At 36.4% G+C, this 17064-nt stretch overlaps 2 protein-coding genes across 3 annotated transcripts; one reads left to right on the top strand and one right to left on the bottom strand.

Moving 5' to 3' along the window:
• The first annotated feature begins 3466 nt into the window (after positions 1 to 3466).
• LOC104602452 (serine/threonine-protein kinase PCRK1-like) lies at positions 3467 to 11231 on the top strand. Of its 2 annotated transcripts, none has more exons than XM_010266137.3 (4): positions 3467 to 4237; positions 7901 to 8168; positions 8673 to 8795; positions 10428 to 11231. In XM_010266137.3, exons 1-4 carry the CDS (start codon positions 3849 to 3851, stop codon positions 10992 to 10994), a joined length of 1347 nt encoding a protein of 448 aa, XP_010264439.1. In that variant the 5' UTR covers positions 3467 to 3848; the 3' UTR covers positions 10995 to 11231. The 2 variants fall into 2 exon arrangements, with proteins under 2 accessions (XP_010264439.1, XP_010264440.1); XM_010266138.3 differs by having other exon boundaries at positions 3470 to 4232; positions 7908 to 8168.
• Positions 11232 to 12506: 1275 nt separating this feature from the next.
• LOC148802190 (uncharacterized) lies at positions 12507 to 12866 on the bottom strand. The gene has a single exon (XM_088897840.1). It carries the CDS (start codon positions 12864 to 12866, stop codon positions 12507 to 12509), a length of 360 nt encoding a protein of 119 aa, XP_088753966.1.
• Positions 12867 to 17064: the final 4198 nt, after the last annotated feature.

Here is a 17064-nt window from a genome sequence, read left to right as displayed (position 1 = left end):
GCTAAAGTAACCTCGGGACAAAGTCACCTTGGGACGAGATCGCCTCAATATCATATCGCAACAAGAACACCTCGATGCCAAGGCACTACGTGGTGATCCCAAGAACCCCTCCAACGGATCCCGAGCCTCACGGGATCACACCGCATAACAGCTAGCATTATCTCCCCGACCGATTCGGGCGGAATTGATGAACCTTATTGGTTGGCAACATTATCTTCCAACTAACGCGGAAACGGATCCTATCGTGACGATGATCCGGAAACCAATCCGCAAAACCCGCGAGGACTTGACTATATAAAGGCTCTACCCTCGGTGGTTCAAGGTACGTGTGATTTTCCTGCTCTCTAGCTCTCTACTTTCTAAAGCAATTCTCAGCTCGCTATCAGTTTACTGACTTAAGCATCGGAGCGACATCGCCGGGCTAGCAACCCCGGGTTCTCTGATATTCTTGCAGATCCAGCCCGCCGTCCGTTTGGAAGCCAAATCACCTCCAACAGGGAGCAGTTAGATCGCGCAATATCATTTGGCGTCGTCTGTGGGAATCAAACCCACGACCACGTGGTTAAAAGCCATGTTCAAGAATAAAAGGTAACCTGAGATTCAATTATGATATTAAAAAAATTTATATCCAATGAAACCGTGCCAAATTACCAATCAAATGGATTTTCATTCAAATTCACCGAGGGTGTTGATTGGTTCATCACACTCACAATATTTGCGGTGTTTAATTATGTTAGAAGCGTATTGTAACCAAGGATTAAAGTATCAGTATCGGGTATTGTATCAGACAACTTGAATATGGATACGGATATAGATACGTCTTGAGAAACGCATGGATATGAACGAAAAAATATAGAAACACTTGGATACATTAAGAAAATGCACACGAATTCCATAAATATATTAATAGCATTAAGTTTAATATCAAAACAACTATACATAATATATATACATAGGAATTGTATATTTAAATGATATATATATGAAGAAATATATTATAATTAATATAGCGGGACATGTAGATATTATAAAATTTTATAAATAATGCATCAATCAAGAGTTCAAGGCAAATATTATATAGATTTTTATAAATTAATATACGCAAAAAGCCAATATTATTTTATTATCTATTAAAGTGTAAGGCATAAAGCATATGCAACTATTATATTTGAATTATTATATTATTTTTTCTATTTTTTTATTTTTATTTTTTAACTTTAACAAAAAAATTCAACTAAAAAAATTAATTCTTAAATATTTGATAAATAATATTTATATTTTTGTAAACAATAAATATGTTATTATAAAATTTAAATTAAAATATTAATTAATAATTTATAAAAATATATAATCTTAACTTAAAATATATTAAATATATTAAAATTTTTAAAATGCATATCATATGAAAATTCATAAATTTTAATTACTAAAATAAAATTTCTGTTATTAATACTTTATTTTTATAAAATTTCGAAGTTAAAAATTATTTTTAATATAAAATGTAGATTAATGGACTTGATAGATTAAATTTATATTATATTTTCAAATACTTTGTAAACAATACTTTTATTTTTGTAAATAATAAATACATTGTTATTTAATGCAAATTAAAATATTAGTTAATAATTTATAAAAAATTAAGATATATATCATATGCAAATTTATAAAATTTAAGTATTAAAATAATTATTCTATTATGAATATTTTATTTGTATACATTTTTAAAATTAAAATTCATTTTTGACATATATATATGTGGATTTTATAAATTATTTATTCTCTTTATTTATAGAATGCTAATTTTGAATATTGTTCTTTTTAATTTATAGTTGAAGTTTTTGAAAATAAATATATGTTGTTTTTTGTTTGCATGTAAATATTAAGTTTAATAAAATATATTTTATTACACTTACTAACATGAATTAATAAATGGCTTTGTGGTTAATGTGCGCCTGAACATTAGGCACGCATTGACTGGTGTGGGTCCGAGTCTTGTCGCTTTTGTTTTTTATTGTGAGACGCCACGCCGAAATTGTAGGTACATAGTGGTCACTAAGACCATTAAAATACAAAGGGTGTTAAACTAACGCTATGTGGATGCCTGCGATGAATACGTAAACCATCACACATTTACGATAAGTTCATCGCAGATCTGCGATTGCGATGAACTCATACCCAGGACAATTTGCAATGAACTTCATCTAGTGCGAATCTACGATAAAGCTAAGACACATGCGGGTTTGCGATGAACCCTGGGCACACGCAGATTTATGATGAACCCAAACACATGCAGAGTTGCGATGAACTCGACACCATTACAAGAGTCGCATAATCACGGTAGATCAGGAATAAATGCCTATTACACGTACGTCTTTTAAATTACGCATGTGGGTATGCACGCCAAACGATGATATCACCCGCGCCACGTCGGAATACTAGGGTCACATATGGAGAGAATCTGGGATAGATATCATTCTCTAATAATGATCTCTTAATAGTTAAACAAAATGAAAGATCTCCTTTCCTCTTTCCTAACAGAAAATATCCCATTTCCTAACAAGAAAGAACTTCTTCCTTAGTAATCTTAGCTTTCTCTCTATAAAAGGGGGAGAGCAATTCCTCCCAAAGGGGAGACAAGACAACATAATACAACCTAAACCTAGGGTTTCTAAAAAAGAATCAACTCCCCTCTCTCTTCTCTTTTCCTCTTTCCCCACATCCTTTCTCTTTCTTGTAGTCATCTCCGGACCTTTGGAGACTAACCAACCTCTATCTTACCATAATGACTACAGAAAACAATGGTTGATACGCTTTAGTATCGGCGTGTATCAACTGATACTATGCGATATACACCGATACAATGGTATATCAAACTGATATATAATTAACAGGAATACACTACAATCATAAGATATTAATACAGTCCGATACCGATAAGATGCGCCCTCTATAATATTTAGTTGGGGCAGAACGGAAGTCCGATTGGTCAAAGTCTTCACGGTACCATGTCTTCCCGGAGTCGTAAATTTTTCGTATAAAAAGAAAAAGAAAAGTAAAGATAAAAGATTTCCTAGATGGCGGCTGGCGGGGGGGATGGCCTCCCTTGGAATTTTCGGATTTGGGAAAGAAAAGAAGTGTCGTGGTGGTCGTACTTGTTAATTAGTCCAAGTCTAAATGTCCAATCCAACTATCACTTTCTGATTGCCTAAATTCCGATATTCCTTTGATACGGATATCCGACTCCGTTTTCTATGGATCGTTTTCCTTCTTTCTCTCTTACATGGGAAAATCTATGCCAGAAAGTATGATATCGGAAGTGCTTTGATCAATCAAAATCCATTCGATTGATTGGTATCATTGTCTTTCTTTTTTTCCAACTGTTACGGTTTACTTTCGCTAACTTTTCAAGGAGGGAATATTCATTTCCACGGTAGATAAATGGCCACGTTGCTCATTTTAGTGCTGGATAGTGGATACGTTGTTAGTGGAGCCTTCCCTGCTTTCCCCTGCATTCTCTTCACTGGAGTCGAGAATGGCCGACAGGCCGAGCCTGTTATCAGAGAGACAACGCTCCTCTCTGACAATGAGATGAGCCCGTCAGCCGTCACGTCAAAACTACCCACTCTATATTTTAATGGTCTTCTCTTCCCTTAAAATGTCGTTGATTTGATCCCTTCTGCAAATGATATCGTTTGACTTCTTTCGCCCACCCCCCTCTTCTCTCTCTGTCCAATCTCAACCACCATCTTTCTTCTTCCTTCTCGTGGAGTTCCTTCTTCAATCTTCCCTATGCATTTCTCCAATTTCGTTTCTTACTAGCGTTTTGTTAGGATTATAGTTTAGCAGAAATGAAGTGCTTCCATTTTTCTAATGGGGAGAAGAGGGAAGACAATGATTGCTCCATCTCTAGGGCTTCTAAGGTTTCTTGGGCTCGCTCCTTCAGTGTTGCTTCCAGTAATGCAGACGTTAGGCGCTCCGAATTCGGCTCGGATTCGAGGGACTTCTCCGGCTCGCTGGGATTCCATGATTTTCTATCTCTAAGGAGAAGTAATGATCTACGAGTCTTTTCCTTCTCTGAGTTGAGAAGGGCTACCAGGGGGTTTAGTCGAGCCTTGATGATTGGAGAGGGAGGATTCGGATGTGTTTATAGAGGGGTTGTTAGTATTTCCGATGATGATCCTGATGCGAAACTGGATGTCGCTGTAAAGCAATTGAACCGGAATGGATTGCAGGCAAGGTCTTCCTTTCTTCTCTCTAACTCTTCTCTGAATTTACTTGGTTATCCATTACGATATTTGGGTGCAAAATGTTCATAACGTAGGTTAACTTTACTCAAGATGGTTTTTAGAGCTAGGAATTGGGTTTAAGTCAAAGTTGAATGGGTAGGATGGATTGGGTTAGGAAATAGGCTTAACTGCAATAAGTGCAAATTTGTCCTAAACCTGTGAAAGGTTTTGAATTAAGGAAAATAGGTTTAGGCTGGTAAATTTCAATTAAATTCTATATCAAGAACTTATCTTGGCATTAAGAGAATGTAGTATTACTTCTAACCAATGATAATCCTTTTATATATTATCTGTGCGCCTGAGATTTATCGTTCCAATTTTAACGGAACTAGAACTGAAAAACGAAATTCTAGCATAAAAGTTTCTGTAAACGGGCCTACGTCCTAATTATGAAGTCTCAAATGCTAGGTTTCAAATCTAGCCACTTTATTAAGTGGTCGTTAAAAGTACTTGTTGCACAAGTACTTCGTACTTATTTTAAAAACCACTTAAAGGCTGTTTAGTGACCGACTTGCCAAATCACTTATTATGTTTTTGAACACTTATTTTGGATGGGGATGTTTGGTAAGCTAGTGCTTATATTGAGACAAATGACAATTTTAGCCCTTACTTCACTCGTACATATATAAAAAACCAGAAAAAAAAACACCAAACATGGAAGGAAGGAGTTGGGCGAACTAACCTCCTTGTCGCCTGTGGCTAGACGGTGAGATTGTCGCCGTTAAACTCTTCCAAAGTGCAGATCTGTGAACACAACAAATAGAGGAGTTTTAAGTTTTAAAAAACCCAAGAAAAATGATTTAATGAAAAGAAAAACTTCAAAAATGGAAGAAAATGGCAAAATGATAGGTCTGCCGGCCATTTTTCCTCACCGCCAATCGTCGCCGGTGGACCTATAACTTGGTGCGCCGCTACCTGGTTCGCTATGTTCGAATGAGAGGAGATGGAGGTAAAATCCTCGTGCGGGGGTATTTTGGGATTAAAAGAAAATACCAGGGACTGGTTCGTCCCATTCTATTGGAGAAGTAATTCTCCAAGAAGTGCTGAAAAAAAAAAGGCAACTTCAAGTCACTTTTTCCCCACTTTTTTCCCAAACACATAAAAGCACTTAATAACCACTTAATGTGTGGTCCCAGCTCTTAAAAGAAATACTTCTTAGAAGTGAAATCAAACAGGGGCTTAGTGTTGGAAGGATAACCTGGGTTATAGTTTATAAATATTAGGAGATATCACATAGATCAATGAAACATGACGTAGAACAGTAGAGTGGAAGAAACACCCAGCACTCCTAGGTGATGTTTGGTACCGTTTACATTTGTTTAGTAAACGTTTATTGATGTTGCCACATAGCCGCCATCTCAGCATTTTCTCTCTCTTGCTCTTCTGCATACATCGAAAATGTAAAAAGTGAACTTTGGTTTATGTGCATGCCAGCCGTTTGTAGAAGTTATTTTTTGAAGCTTCCACAAACGGCCAGGCGTTTATTCACTGTCATGCTGAAGTGGCGCCCAGTTGTCATAAATGGTTGCAATTATTGCATTTCTCGGTTTTACCAGCAAATAAAGTACAAACATTTATTCAATAAACATAAACGGTACCAAACACATACTTAGTCCATATAAGTTTTATTTATTTTGCTTCAATTTGGAACCTTGTACTTTTATTTTGGTTACTTTGGGATGCTTTGCACTATAAATATAATTCAGAATCTCTGGCAATGATGTGTGTTGTCATCAACTCATCATCATCATCTAAGGCTTGTCATTCCATCCTGTTTGGTTCCGGATCCATTATTGGTATGTGGACCCTTAAATCATCTCTCATTACTTCAATCCATGTCCTTTCTAGCTCGCTGCCTTGCTCCTAGTTCTTCTTAATCCTTCAACTTGTAATAGATCACTTCTTATGGTGCATGCCAAACCATCTAAGTCTACTTTCCCAGTTCCCTCATTTTATCACCTTTTGGATCCACTCCTAGGTTCCTTCAAAAAAGTTCATTTCTAATCTTATAACTTCTAGTTTTCTCACTCATCCATCTCAACATTTGTGTTTCTGCCATGATCATCTTTTTAGACATGTTGTTTCTTGATTGCTCTATCTCTGCCTGACAATGTCAATATAAAGATATACAAATTTGGTTGGATATTAACATAGTAAAAAGGCCCCACATGCATGTGTAAGGCTAAAGTAGTAGTGCACAGCAATGGCTGCATGAGAAGAATTTAGACCTAACATATAATGCTTTTTTGTGGATAGGCAAAAGTATAATTTTTCTATATCTATAAGAGAGGGAGAACCCTCAAAAAACATGTAAAATAAGCTATCTGTACATGATAAAATATATAATGTGTTCTTGATAAACTCAGACTAATTTCACTTTTCGTTTTTGTGCTATTTCATTGGATAAAGAAAACATACTGTAAAGTTTTCATGAAAAGTAGAGTCTAGATGGATGAAAAAATTTGTCAAACCTGATCTTGGTCTCTGTCATTTCTGAAGCAGTGCCCTTTCTTGGTGGATTAGCCTGATTTAATGATCAATTATCTATATTTGGTGTACAAGGTTTTATTTTTCAGTGTTGGACAATTAAGGCTGTCAGTGGACTCCAAAAGTCCAATACCCAATTTGACACCAGATCTGATTATCCCGGAGTTGGACCTTAGAACTTGCATCCAATTACTAATTGGATAAGTTATAATCTTATGTATCTATGTAGTATAATTATGTATATAGATAGATATTATATACAATTGTATAAAGTTTATAACTGATGAATTTAATATTTTATATTTATATATTTATATATATATGTATGTATAAGTTAAAGGTAATTATTTTTTAAAACTTTTTTTAACATTTTTGTCATTTTAAGCACAAAAAATTGGATACGGATCAAATCCAAACCTGAATCTGAGTCCAACAATCGGATTTCAGATTGGATTCAGATTCAAAGGTTTATTAATCAGATCGGATGCGGATGTAGCTGAATTCAATCCGATTACAGCCCTATGGACTATGCTAAAACAGGGTGATCTTTGTGTTTTCAGGCCTAACTGGTTTTGTTGACCATTATATATGAGATTTTGGATTCATATTGGTTTGTGCAGACTTGTTATAAAGAGCTTGAGAAAGTTGAGGCGGAGATTGACTCTTAGGTGGACACTGCTTGCTGAGAAATGGGTCTGATAATCTTCAAAGGTTTTTGTATTTTGGTAGGTTGAGGTGACAAGATCTTTAGCTTACACAGTGCCTACTAATTCATCATCTGACAGTCTTTCTAGGAATGAGATGTGTTGACAGGCCTGGCCAGGCCTCCTTTCCTAGCCATGTTTCCATGTTTATGTTTGTGCTTTTTTCAGTTTTTGCTTTTATGGCCTTTCTTGCATTTTCTTGAGGTACCTTTGGTAATGCTCTTCCCTTATCTATCAAAGAGAAAGGTTGTTTTCCTCATGCAAATTGTTCATTCTGATGGTTTCCTTTCAGATCATGGAAACCAAAAGTCATATTTCTCTTGTATATCGTGATTTGCACAAGCTTCTGGGACACTACTGATGTGAAGCAAATTTTGATGTGTTAGAGATTCTCAAACTGTTTGTTTATATTTCATTTGTTAGTATTCAGGGGCACAAGGAGTGGATTACAGAGGTGAACTTTTTAGGTGTAGTAAAGCATCCAAGTCTTGTCAAGTTAGTAGGGTATTGTGCTGAAGATGATGAACGGGGAATTCAACGGCTTCTGGTATATGAACTTATGCCCAATAAAAGCTTGGAAGACCATCTATTGGCTAAGGTGCCATCACCCCTTTCGTGGGATATGAGATTAAGAATTGCTCAGGATGCAGCACGTGGTCTAGCATACCTCCATGAAGAAATGGATTTCCAGGTTTGTATACCATCTATTGCCTTATTTTTTCAGAAACAAAGAGAATATATTAAAATGAATGGAAGAATAGTTTCAGTACAATTTTGTGCCAAGCACCACAAAGCCTATCCCATGCTAGCCACCCCATTTTTGTGCTTTTACATTGACACTTCTTGAGGGACACCCCCCAATACAGCTCACTTTGATTCACCCCTTGTCTTGCTAAGCCATCAACCAGTCCATTAGCTTGATCTTGGAACACATTTGTACCTTGTTCATAACACCATAGCCAACCACTTTACCTTACTCATTATATTATCTATATTTCCAAGAATTGGTGCTGTTTTTCTATAGCTATCCCACAACCCTATGGGAGTCGCCTTCCAAGATTATATTTGTGTACCACAGGGACACCTTTTTAGATTATTGATATGTAAACCTTGGTACAGGACCTAGGAGCATAGTATTTAACCTTTAACTTGATTGACTGGCAGTAAGTTGTGATATTCATCTGTAACTGTGCAGTTAATATTTCGAGATTTTAAAACATCAAACATCCTATTAGATGAGGACTTCAATGCAAAGCTTTCAGACTTTGGATTGGCCAGACAAGGACCAACTGAAGGATTAAGTTATGTTTCAACATCAGTAAGTTTTTTTTTTTTTTTCACTTTTGGTACTTGTACTATAAGTAAAAATATATGCGATATGATTAAACTGATGATGCAGTTCTTAGGGCTGTACCCTGGCTGGGTTAGCCCAGCTTTAGAACAGGGATTGAATTATGAGACCCAAAGTTGAGTTTGGATAATGTTTTTAGTGGAACCCACTTGAGATGCATGCTGTTGCTTTACATATTTAAAATGGATTTCTTTTCTATGTGATAATATGATTTATTAATTTCTTCTTCGTAAGATGGTAAGCTGAAAAAGAGGTCCCCCACCAGGCCTGCTCGGCTGGGGGGGAGGGGGGGATAAAATAATGGTGGTCACCGGGGGGGGGGATAAAATAATGGTGGTCACCGGTACTTGTAAAAAATGGTTTTATAACCAATTGAAGAATGATCACCATCATCATCCAAGCCTTGTCTGAGCTTATATGGAGTTGGGTACACGAATCCTGTTCCACCATTCTGTTCTATTCACTGCCATATCCATCATTCCACTGTTAAGCCATGGGACCTTTAATCATTTCTCGCTACTTTAACTCATGTCCTGTTTTCCGTAGCTCTTCTAACCCTTTCAACTTGTAACGGATTACTTCTTCTTACTGGTTTGTAGATGGGTTTCTCTGCATGTACCCAAACCATTTTAGTCTACTTTTCCTCATTCTAGTTTTTGGACATGTTGTTTCTTGATTACCCAAAGCTCTGCTCCATACAACATTGTTGGCTTTATAACTGTTTTATGAAATTTTCCTTGAGCCTAAGTGGTATTCTCCTATCACATTAGACTCTAGATGCACCCCTCCATTTCCCATTCTGCAAGGCAATAGAAGCTTTTTTTTTAATGAAGAATCATACTCAAAAACTCAAACTACAAGAGTTGTAAAGAACAAACTTCATTTAGACACTCTTAGATAACTCCAAAAAATAAAAATAAAAGGAGAACATAAACATTTATAATGGAACATTTGGCATTTCTATTGTTTTCCTATTCCTGGGAAATAGAAAAATCAACTATTTTAATATTTTCTACTAAGGAATAAAAGAGAACATAAACATTTATAATGGAACATTTGTACTACTCAGGCCAACTGTTTAGCCAAGCAAGGGGCAACGAGGGAACATTTGTATTGGGCTCAGTTGTAATCTTTTTTAAGTGTTTGTAGGTTTGGAGAGGTCGCAGCTCGTCCTTCTCCAAGTGTATCCTGTAAAAGTTGCTTCTGTTTTCTTTCTCTAATAAATTCTTCATTTATCAAAAAAAAAAAAAACATTTATAATGGAACATTACCAATCCATCTTATGTTCCACAGAGAATCTCTAAAGCCACTTAAGGTATGAGGGCCTTGTTCCTCTTTCAAATTTTCAAATTCTTATGCACAGTAATATACATAAGCAGGTTCTATGCCTAAGCTTTTCTATGTTCCATTCAGATTAACTAGTAAAGTGGTGCTGGATGCATTTAGGTCCAAAATAGTTTGTCTCGACTTTGTCCACTTGACCTGGATATGCCTGTCTCTGCATATACCTGACACAATTTTTAAAGAAAATATTTAGCATCTAGAGTAAAATTGTGAATTTTTGTATTCATCTTTTTTTACTTTGGCTCCTTTGAATAGGTTGTGGGTACAGTGGGCTATGCAGCTCCAGAGTACATTCAGATGGGCAGGCTGACTGCAAAGAGTGATGTTTGGAGCTTCGGGGTAGTTCTGTATGAGCTCATGACTGGACGGCGTTCAGTGGACAGAAACCTACCCAAGGGAAAGCAAAAGCTCTTAGAATGGGTAAAACCATATGTTTCTGACTCCAAAAAGTTTCACCTCATAATAGACCCACGGCTTGAAGGACAGTATTGCATAGAATCTGCTCAAAAGCTTGCATCCCTTGCTAACAAGTGTCTAATGAAGCAACCTAAGTCCCGCCCTAAGATGAGTGAGGTTGTTGAAATGTTGGGGCAGATTATTTGTGAGACATCATCACTATCATTGTCAGATTGTGGGGTCTCAGAACCTGTAAAAGAAACTGAAGCTACAAGTGAATATAGTATCACAGATACTAAATCATCAAAACAAGGGAATGGTTACCTGAAGAGGGTTTTTGATTTCAGAGAAATGGTCAGTTTAAGAAACAGATCTGGTGGGAAGTTGGATTGGAGAAATTGGACACCTGGATTGATAAGAACATAGTGAATGATGATAACATTTTAGTGATAAGAACTTAATTCCTTAATAATGGAAAATGCATGCATTCAGAGGCAGCTTCTCCTCATTTTTCACTGAGGTTCCGAGAAGTATGTTGATTAGGAAGGTGCATTTGCTTTTTGAATTGTTTTATCTGCAAAATGTTTTGTAAATATATACCTGTAAATGTTCACTGGTTGTCTATAAAGAAAGAACAAATTAAAGTTGCGCTATTTTTCACCCCGTGTTTTTGTGATGAACTGATGATGCTTATTGGAAAGGTTCATGGTTGAGATATCTAATGTGCATCAGTGGATGGTGGAGGAGCGGATCTTCTTGACTGTAAATTAATCTCTGGCAACTTTTGGGTATCTAAAGGTTATATATGAATGAGCATGGTATACTGCTCTTCTGGGCTTAGACAAGCTTAGATTGACTGAATTCTCAGAAAATGGAAATGTGGCCCTGCTTGGATTTAGCTCAAAATAGGCTTTGTGAATTTGTTCAAAACTTCGAATTGCGTGCCCGTTTCAATGACCTTTGCAAATTTTATCTTCCTTCTCTTTCTCGCATTATGAATTTGGTTAATGGGAAAATTCCCGATAGGTACTTGTACTTTAGGCTAGTGCCAATTTAGTATCCGAACTTTAAAACGCGACAGTCTAGTATCCGAATTTTTGAAATGTGATAATTTAGTACCTACCGTTAATGGACTGTCAGTTATGTATATCATGTGATCTCATGTGCGATTTAATATTTTTGGAAATGTCAAAATTACCTTTAAAATAAAACACTTTGTTCATTATCTTCTCACCAAAATAAAACATCCCAAGCTCTTAATAGTCTGGACGAAAACCCCAGAGTCTGCTTGCCGCTCGCTATCCTCCAAGAGCCCAAAATAAAGCGAAAAACCCAAACGTCTATCAGAGTCCGGATCTGCTACACCGTATGTAGATGATATGTTCCACTCTGACCTGTCCGATCATGTCCACTAATTCAACTAATTCAAACTAATTCAGCCCCAGCTGTAACTAACTTCCTAGTTTCTGCCCAACCCCTCTCCTCCCACGTGATGTCCATCTTAGCTTACTGCTGCTCTCCCTCTCTGCAACTTTAGCTCACTCTCAGATTCACAGATAACTCCTTCAGTTTTTCTTTTTGGGTGATCATGTCTATACGACGTACAGTATGGTCATACAATCTGTGTTTTAGCTCATTCAACCTTTTAAGCATAGATAAACAAGCAAAACCCAGATGACCCACCAGAACAATCTCTCTCTGCTGACCCAGAAGTTGACATTTATTATGATGATAATAGAGTTGATGCCAATGACGACGATGGCGGTGACGGTGAAGTCGATGTCGATGATGGGGATGTGGATGATGATGTTATTGGCTTAAATATGAACAATGCATGCCTCACCCAATACACTTCTGCTCTAACTTTATGAATGGCGATGGATTGATTACCTCTGAATTTCCAGTAAAGGTGTTTGACATGGATGGCTAGCTTCCCATCTACTTTATCTCCATTTCTGGATCGAATCCACCAACACAGCTGTTAGTATTGGCACTGCTGCTGCCGTTGTTAAATTCTATGGAGATCTCATGAAGCCTGCCTTTCTCATGAAATTTTACTCTTGAGATGAATTTCTTCTTGCCAAATATATGCTCCTTCTTTGATACCAAGCTGGGCTCAATTAGTGCTGGTCGGCACCCTATCTTTCTGTAGGCATCTTTTTTTAGATCATTGAGAAGCAATACAACCTTATCTTTGCAGGCAACGGCCACATAGTAATCGGACTGTGGCTCAGTCTCTCCATTGAACTTGACAGCGTTCAGGTCCCAAAAGACATCGACGGCTTTACCTTCCACCATAAATCGCTTGGAACCTTGCTTCCTCCAGAAGTACCATGGTTTGAGTTCAACTTTGCAGCGAGACGCAGAGGCCGTGGAGTAACAGATTCTTACACCATGTTACAGTGATCAGACGGCACTGACCGGCAATCTTTGTTTTGTATACTGACAGGAAGACGTTCTGACCTCCCCAAGGTTCTCTGTGATAATGTGATTATGACTTTCATAGGTTGGTTTTGATTTTAGCAGATAAGTTGATAAAGAAAATTAGATGATATTTTAAGGGCATTTTTGTCTTTTCACATGCTATTTAATGACTGGTTAACGACAGGTACCAGATTGTCATGTTTCGAAAGTTTGGGTATTAAATTGGCACTCGGCCTAAAGTACAAAGTACCTATCGGGAATTTTCCCCTTGGTTAATTACACAAATAATAATAATAATAATAATAATAATAATAATAATAATAATAATAATAATAATAATAATAATAACAATAATAATAATAATAATAATAATAATAATAATCATGTTTCGAAAGTTTGAGTATTAAATTGGCACTCGGCCTAAAGTACAAAGTTCCTATCGGGAATTTTTCCCTTGGTTAATTACACAAATAATAATAATAATAATAACAATAATAATAATAATAATAATAAGTTCCGAAACTTTGGATTTGGTGAATAATACTTGTTGCTTGTTTGTAGCAGAATTCACTTGCAAGTGGAATTGAACGAGATTTTAAACTCATCTTCCTTAATTGGGAGCTCTCCTACGTCATGTTCTATGGTAAGGCTCTTAACCAAAAAAAATGTTCTAACATATGGCCTTGGCTCGGCAAGACACGCATTTTCATCTACATCTCTAATATTTAGAGGTGTTCTCCAATGTGAATTGTTTAAAAAAAATAAAATAAAAACCTACTGATTTTGAAAACAAATTCGTTCTTGAAACAAAAACACAAAAACATCTTCTTAGATATGTGTGTGCTTTTTATTTTCAAAACTAAAACATAAAGAAGTGTATCCTTGAATTTCTAGTTTAAAGAATATGTATAAAACATATAAGAAGATCTGCTAATATTACTACTCATGCCTTAACTTATAATGCTTTTAAATATAACAAAATAGTAATATGCGGAAGGGAGCAAACTCCCTGTAATTCTATGTTAAATCTTTAGTGGAGCTTACTATTTTGCCAAAACAAAATATATTTTCATCAAATTATTTAATACCATGTTTCATAAATCATATAATTTTTGCACCACAACAGGTTTAAAGAATATTATTCCTTTTTTTTTTTCATTTGGGTCTCTGACCAAATCAACAGTTTTGACTGGCTACTAGACTTAAGGTTAACCCAAAGTGGAATTGTTACTAGGTAATAGTCAAATGGTTTGACCATCCATGTGGGCCGGGTAAATAATGGGTTGAAAACATGCTCTATTTTCAATTATTCATGGTTAGGTGTAGGAGGAGTCTGGATCTGCTCCTCACACCGACCTCACAGCATGTTCCAGTCGCATATTAGGAACATCTCCCATACTTGTATGTTCTTATTCATAGGAGATGTTCCCAATACATTGTGGAATGTAGCTGTGAGGTTGGTTTGAAGAGCATATTGTGAGGATCCCAATTCGTGTGGAAGGCTAATATAGTACGGTATTCAGTCCAACTGAATAAACATTTTAATATGTTGGTTTATGACAACCCATCTCAGTTTGTATTTCCCAAGATAGCATTATCGTAGAATTTTCATGTCTATCTATCATGATTCACATTTACCAAGTTAGTGTCAAAGTGGGATTTCCGAATTTGTCTTCAATTAAGACTTTTTTTTGAAAAAAAAAATAGTAGGATTTTAATAAGGAGTGTTCAATTAGATTATGATGTTTTTTTGTCGGAGGCATAAAGGTGTAAAGAAATTTATATAAAGAGTAGCTAGACCAAAGCTAGGGGAGTTTTTGTTGATTTTTCTTAAGTATTTAGTGAAGAATTGTTATTTTTCCTAATTTTCGACTTTGGTTCTTTTCTTTGAATGTAATTCATTTTCAAACTACACCAAAAGGCCTCCTTCGAGTTGGGAAAAGGGAATGAGTTACTGCTTACCATTCTTTTTTTTTCTACCAAAATTCATTAATCATTGAAGAAATGAGAGATTATATATACCTAGAGGGGAGATGTCTTAAAGATGATTACAAAAAGAGTCACGAAGAGAAATAACCAATGCATGAGAAATGATATTCTTAGTACAAGTAGCATGGACAAAAGAGACACTGTTGAAAAGCAGAATTGGTGGGCCAGTCAGTGGCTCACCGAATTTGCAAACAGTGGCCCACCGAACTGAGCCCACCACTTAATTGGTGGCACACAACATTAATCGATGACACACCATTTAAATCCACCGTTTGGGTTTTCTTAACAATGAAGACAATTTTTCATAATTCCCAATATACCCCTCTGCTCAAGTATAAATAGGGGTCCCTCTGTTATTTTTCATCCATTCCATTTCATTTCATTGTATAGTAAATACAGTGTGTTGAGAGGAGTGAAGCGTTGGGTGTATTGGGTGTTGGGTACGGGTGTGATTCTGGTGAGGTCATTTTTGTTTTTTCTCTTAGTGAGAAGGAAAGCTCCGAGCTGCTGCCCGTGGACATAGGCAATTTGGCCAAACCACGTTAAATCTGGTGTTCTCTCTTCTTTCTTTCTTTCTTGCTATCTGCTTTTGTTTCTTTCTATGCATATACAGATTACGCTATTCGCTATGCAATTCCAACAATTGGTATCAGACCATCATTGAAAATGTTGTAACCGATTCCGTCATGATTTGGCACAGATGTTTGGGTCATATAAGCAAGCAAGGACTTAAGGTATTTCTTGATCAAAATCTACTGATTTGAATTTCTGTGAAGATTGTTTATTTGGGAAACACCACAGAGCTAGTTTTCCCAAGTCTAAAGCTAGAAGTAGAGAGGTATTAGATCTAATAACTCTGATACGTGAGAAGCTACTACGGAATCTCATGGAAGTTCGTTATACTGCTCTTTTATTGATGATTTCTCTAGGAAAGTATGGGTGTATATGCTCCATAGGAAGAGTGATACTTTTTCCTATTTTAAGAAGTTCAAAGCTCTAGTTGAAAATCATAAAGGAAAAAGAATTAAGTGCCTGAGAACCAATAATGGAAATGAATATACCTCAAAAGAATTTGAAGATTTTTGCAGTGAGCACAGCATTTCGAGACAGTATATGGTTCCTCGAACTTGACAACAAAACGGAGTTGCTGAACGAATGAACCGTACACTTATGGATCAAGCTAGAAGTATGTTAAGTGCAGCTGGGCTGGAGCAGTGCTTTTGGGCAGAAGTAGTCAATACAACATGTTATCTAGTAAATCGCTCTCCCTCTACGACACTTGATTGCAAAATTCCAAAAGAGGTATAGTCAGGAAACCCTATTGATTATTCTTTCCTACGTACCTTTGGTTGTGATGCTTATGTTTGGATTCCTAAGGAGTAGAGGACCAATTTTGATTCCAAGGGGTCCGTTCTTCTCATCCCATCCCCCCTTTTATAATGAATTGGGTTCATTTGAAGAGTTCGCCCCATTTCAATTTTGAAATTCATGTTCTAAAAGGGAATGATCTTTAATAGATTTCTTGGCTAGCCTTAATTTTCTCTTACCCAATTGTCAATTAGACATCATTACATATTAATCTCCATTAAATGGGTCCCACTAGATCCCCCAACTCTTAATGCGATCCTCTTTCACTCCAAATCAATTATCGGCAATCTATTAACGGGCATCTTACTAAGATCTAACTGGTGCCCATGAGTTAGGCCATAGGATCAATATTCATGATTCGGTGGAAGGCCCACATCAAAGGAAATACCTCAACCCGTTATCAATTAACCAACTGCCATTTCCCTTTTTATTTTGTCACTTAAAAATCCTTTAAATTAACCCAAACCCATCACATTAATTTGAAAAGATTTTTGGTTGATTTGTCATTTTGTTACCACCTAAAGGTCGAGATTTGGAATGGTAATTGGGTGATTACGCACCATGTGTAGCCTTACCATATGGGGGTGGCATGTTTGAAGGCTAAGCGCCAAAGGATTAAATCCACTTAGAAAGAAATCTTGTGTGACCAATTAGGCCAATAACCAGCACATATATTGGCCATCCAAGCCTTTTTTCCATATCAATTACTATTCAA

The sequence above is a fragment of the Nelumbo nucifera genome, chromosome 2, assembly GCF_055504915.1.
Source record: "Nelumbo nucifera cultivar China Antique chromosome 2, China Antique-T2T, whole genome shotgun sequence".
Taxonomy (NCBI): Eukaryota; Viridiplantae; Streptophyta; class Magnoliopsida; order Proteales; family Nelumbonaceae; genus Nelumbo; species Nelumbo nucifera.
The sequence above is the reverse complement of the archived record's forward strand: the minus strand, read 5'-3'. Positions and strand labels throughout refer to the sequence as shown.

Excerpts from the sequence above, each read along its gene's own strand:
- LOC104602452 (XM_010266137.3), top strand. The coding sequence starts at position 3,849 with ATGAAGTGCTTCCATTTTTCTAATGGGGAGAAGAGGGAAGACAATGAT. Across the intron at positions 4,238-7,900 it reads CGGAATGGATTGCAGGCAAG|TATTCAGGGGCACAAGGAGT; the intron begins GTCTTCCTTTCT and ends TTCATTTGTTAG. Across the intron at positions 8,796-10,427 it reads TAAGTTATGTTTCAACATCA|GTTGTGGGTACAGTGGGCTA; the intron begins GTAAGTTTTTTT and ends TCCTTTGAATAG.
- LOC148802190 (XM_088897840.1), bottom strand. The coding sequence starts at position 12,866 with ATGGTGGAAGGTAAAGCCGTCGATGTCTTTTGGGACCTGAACGCTGTC.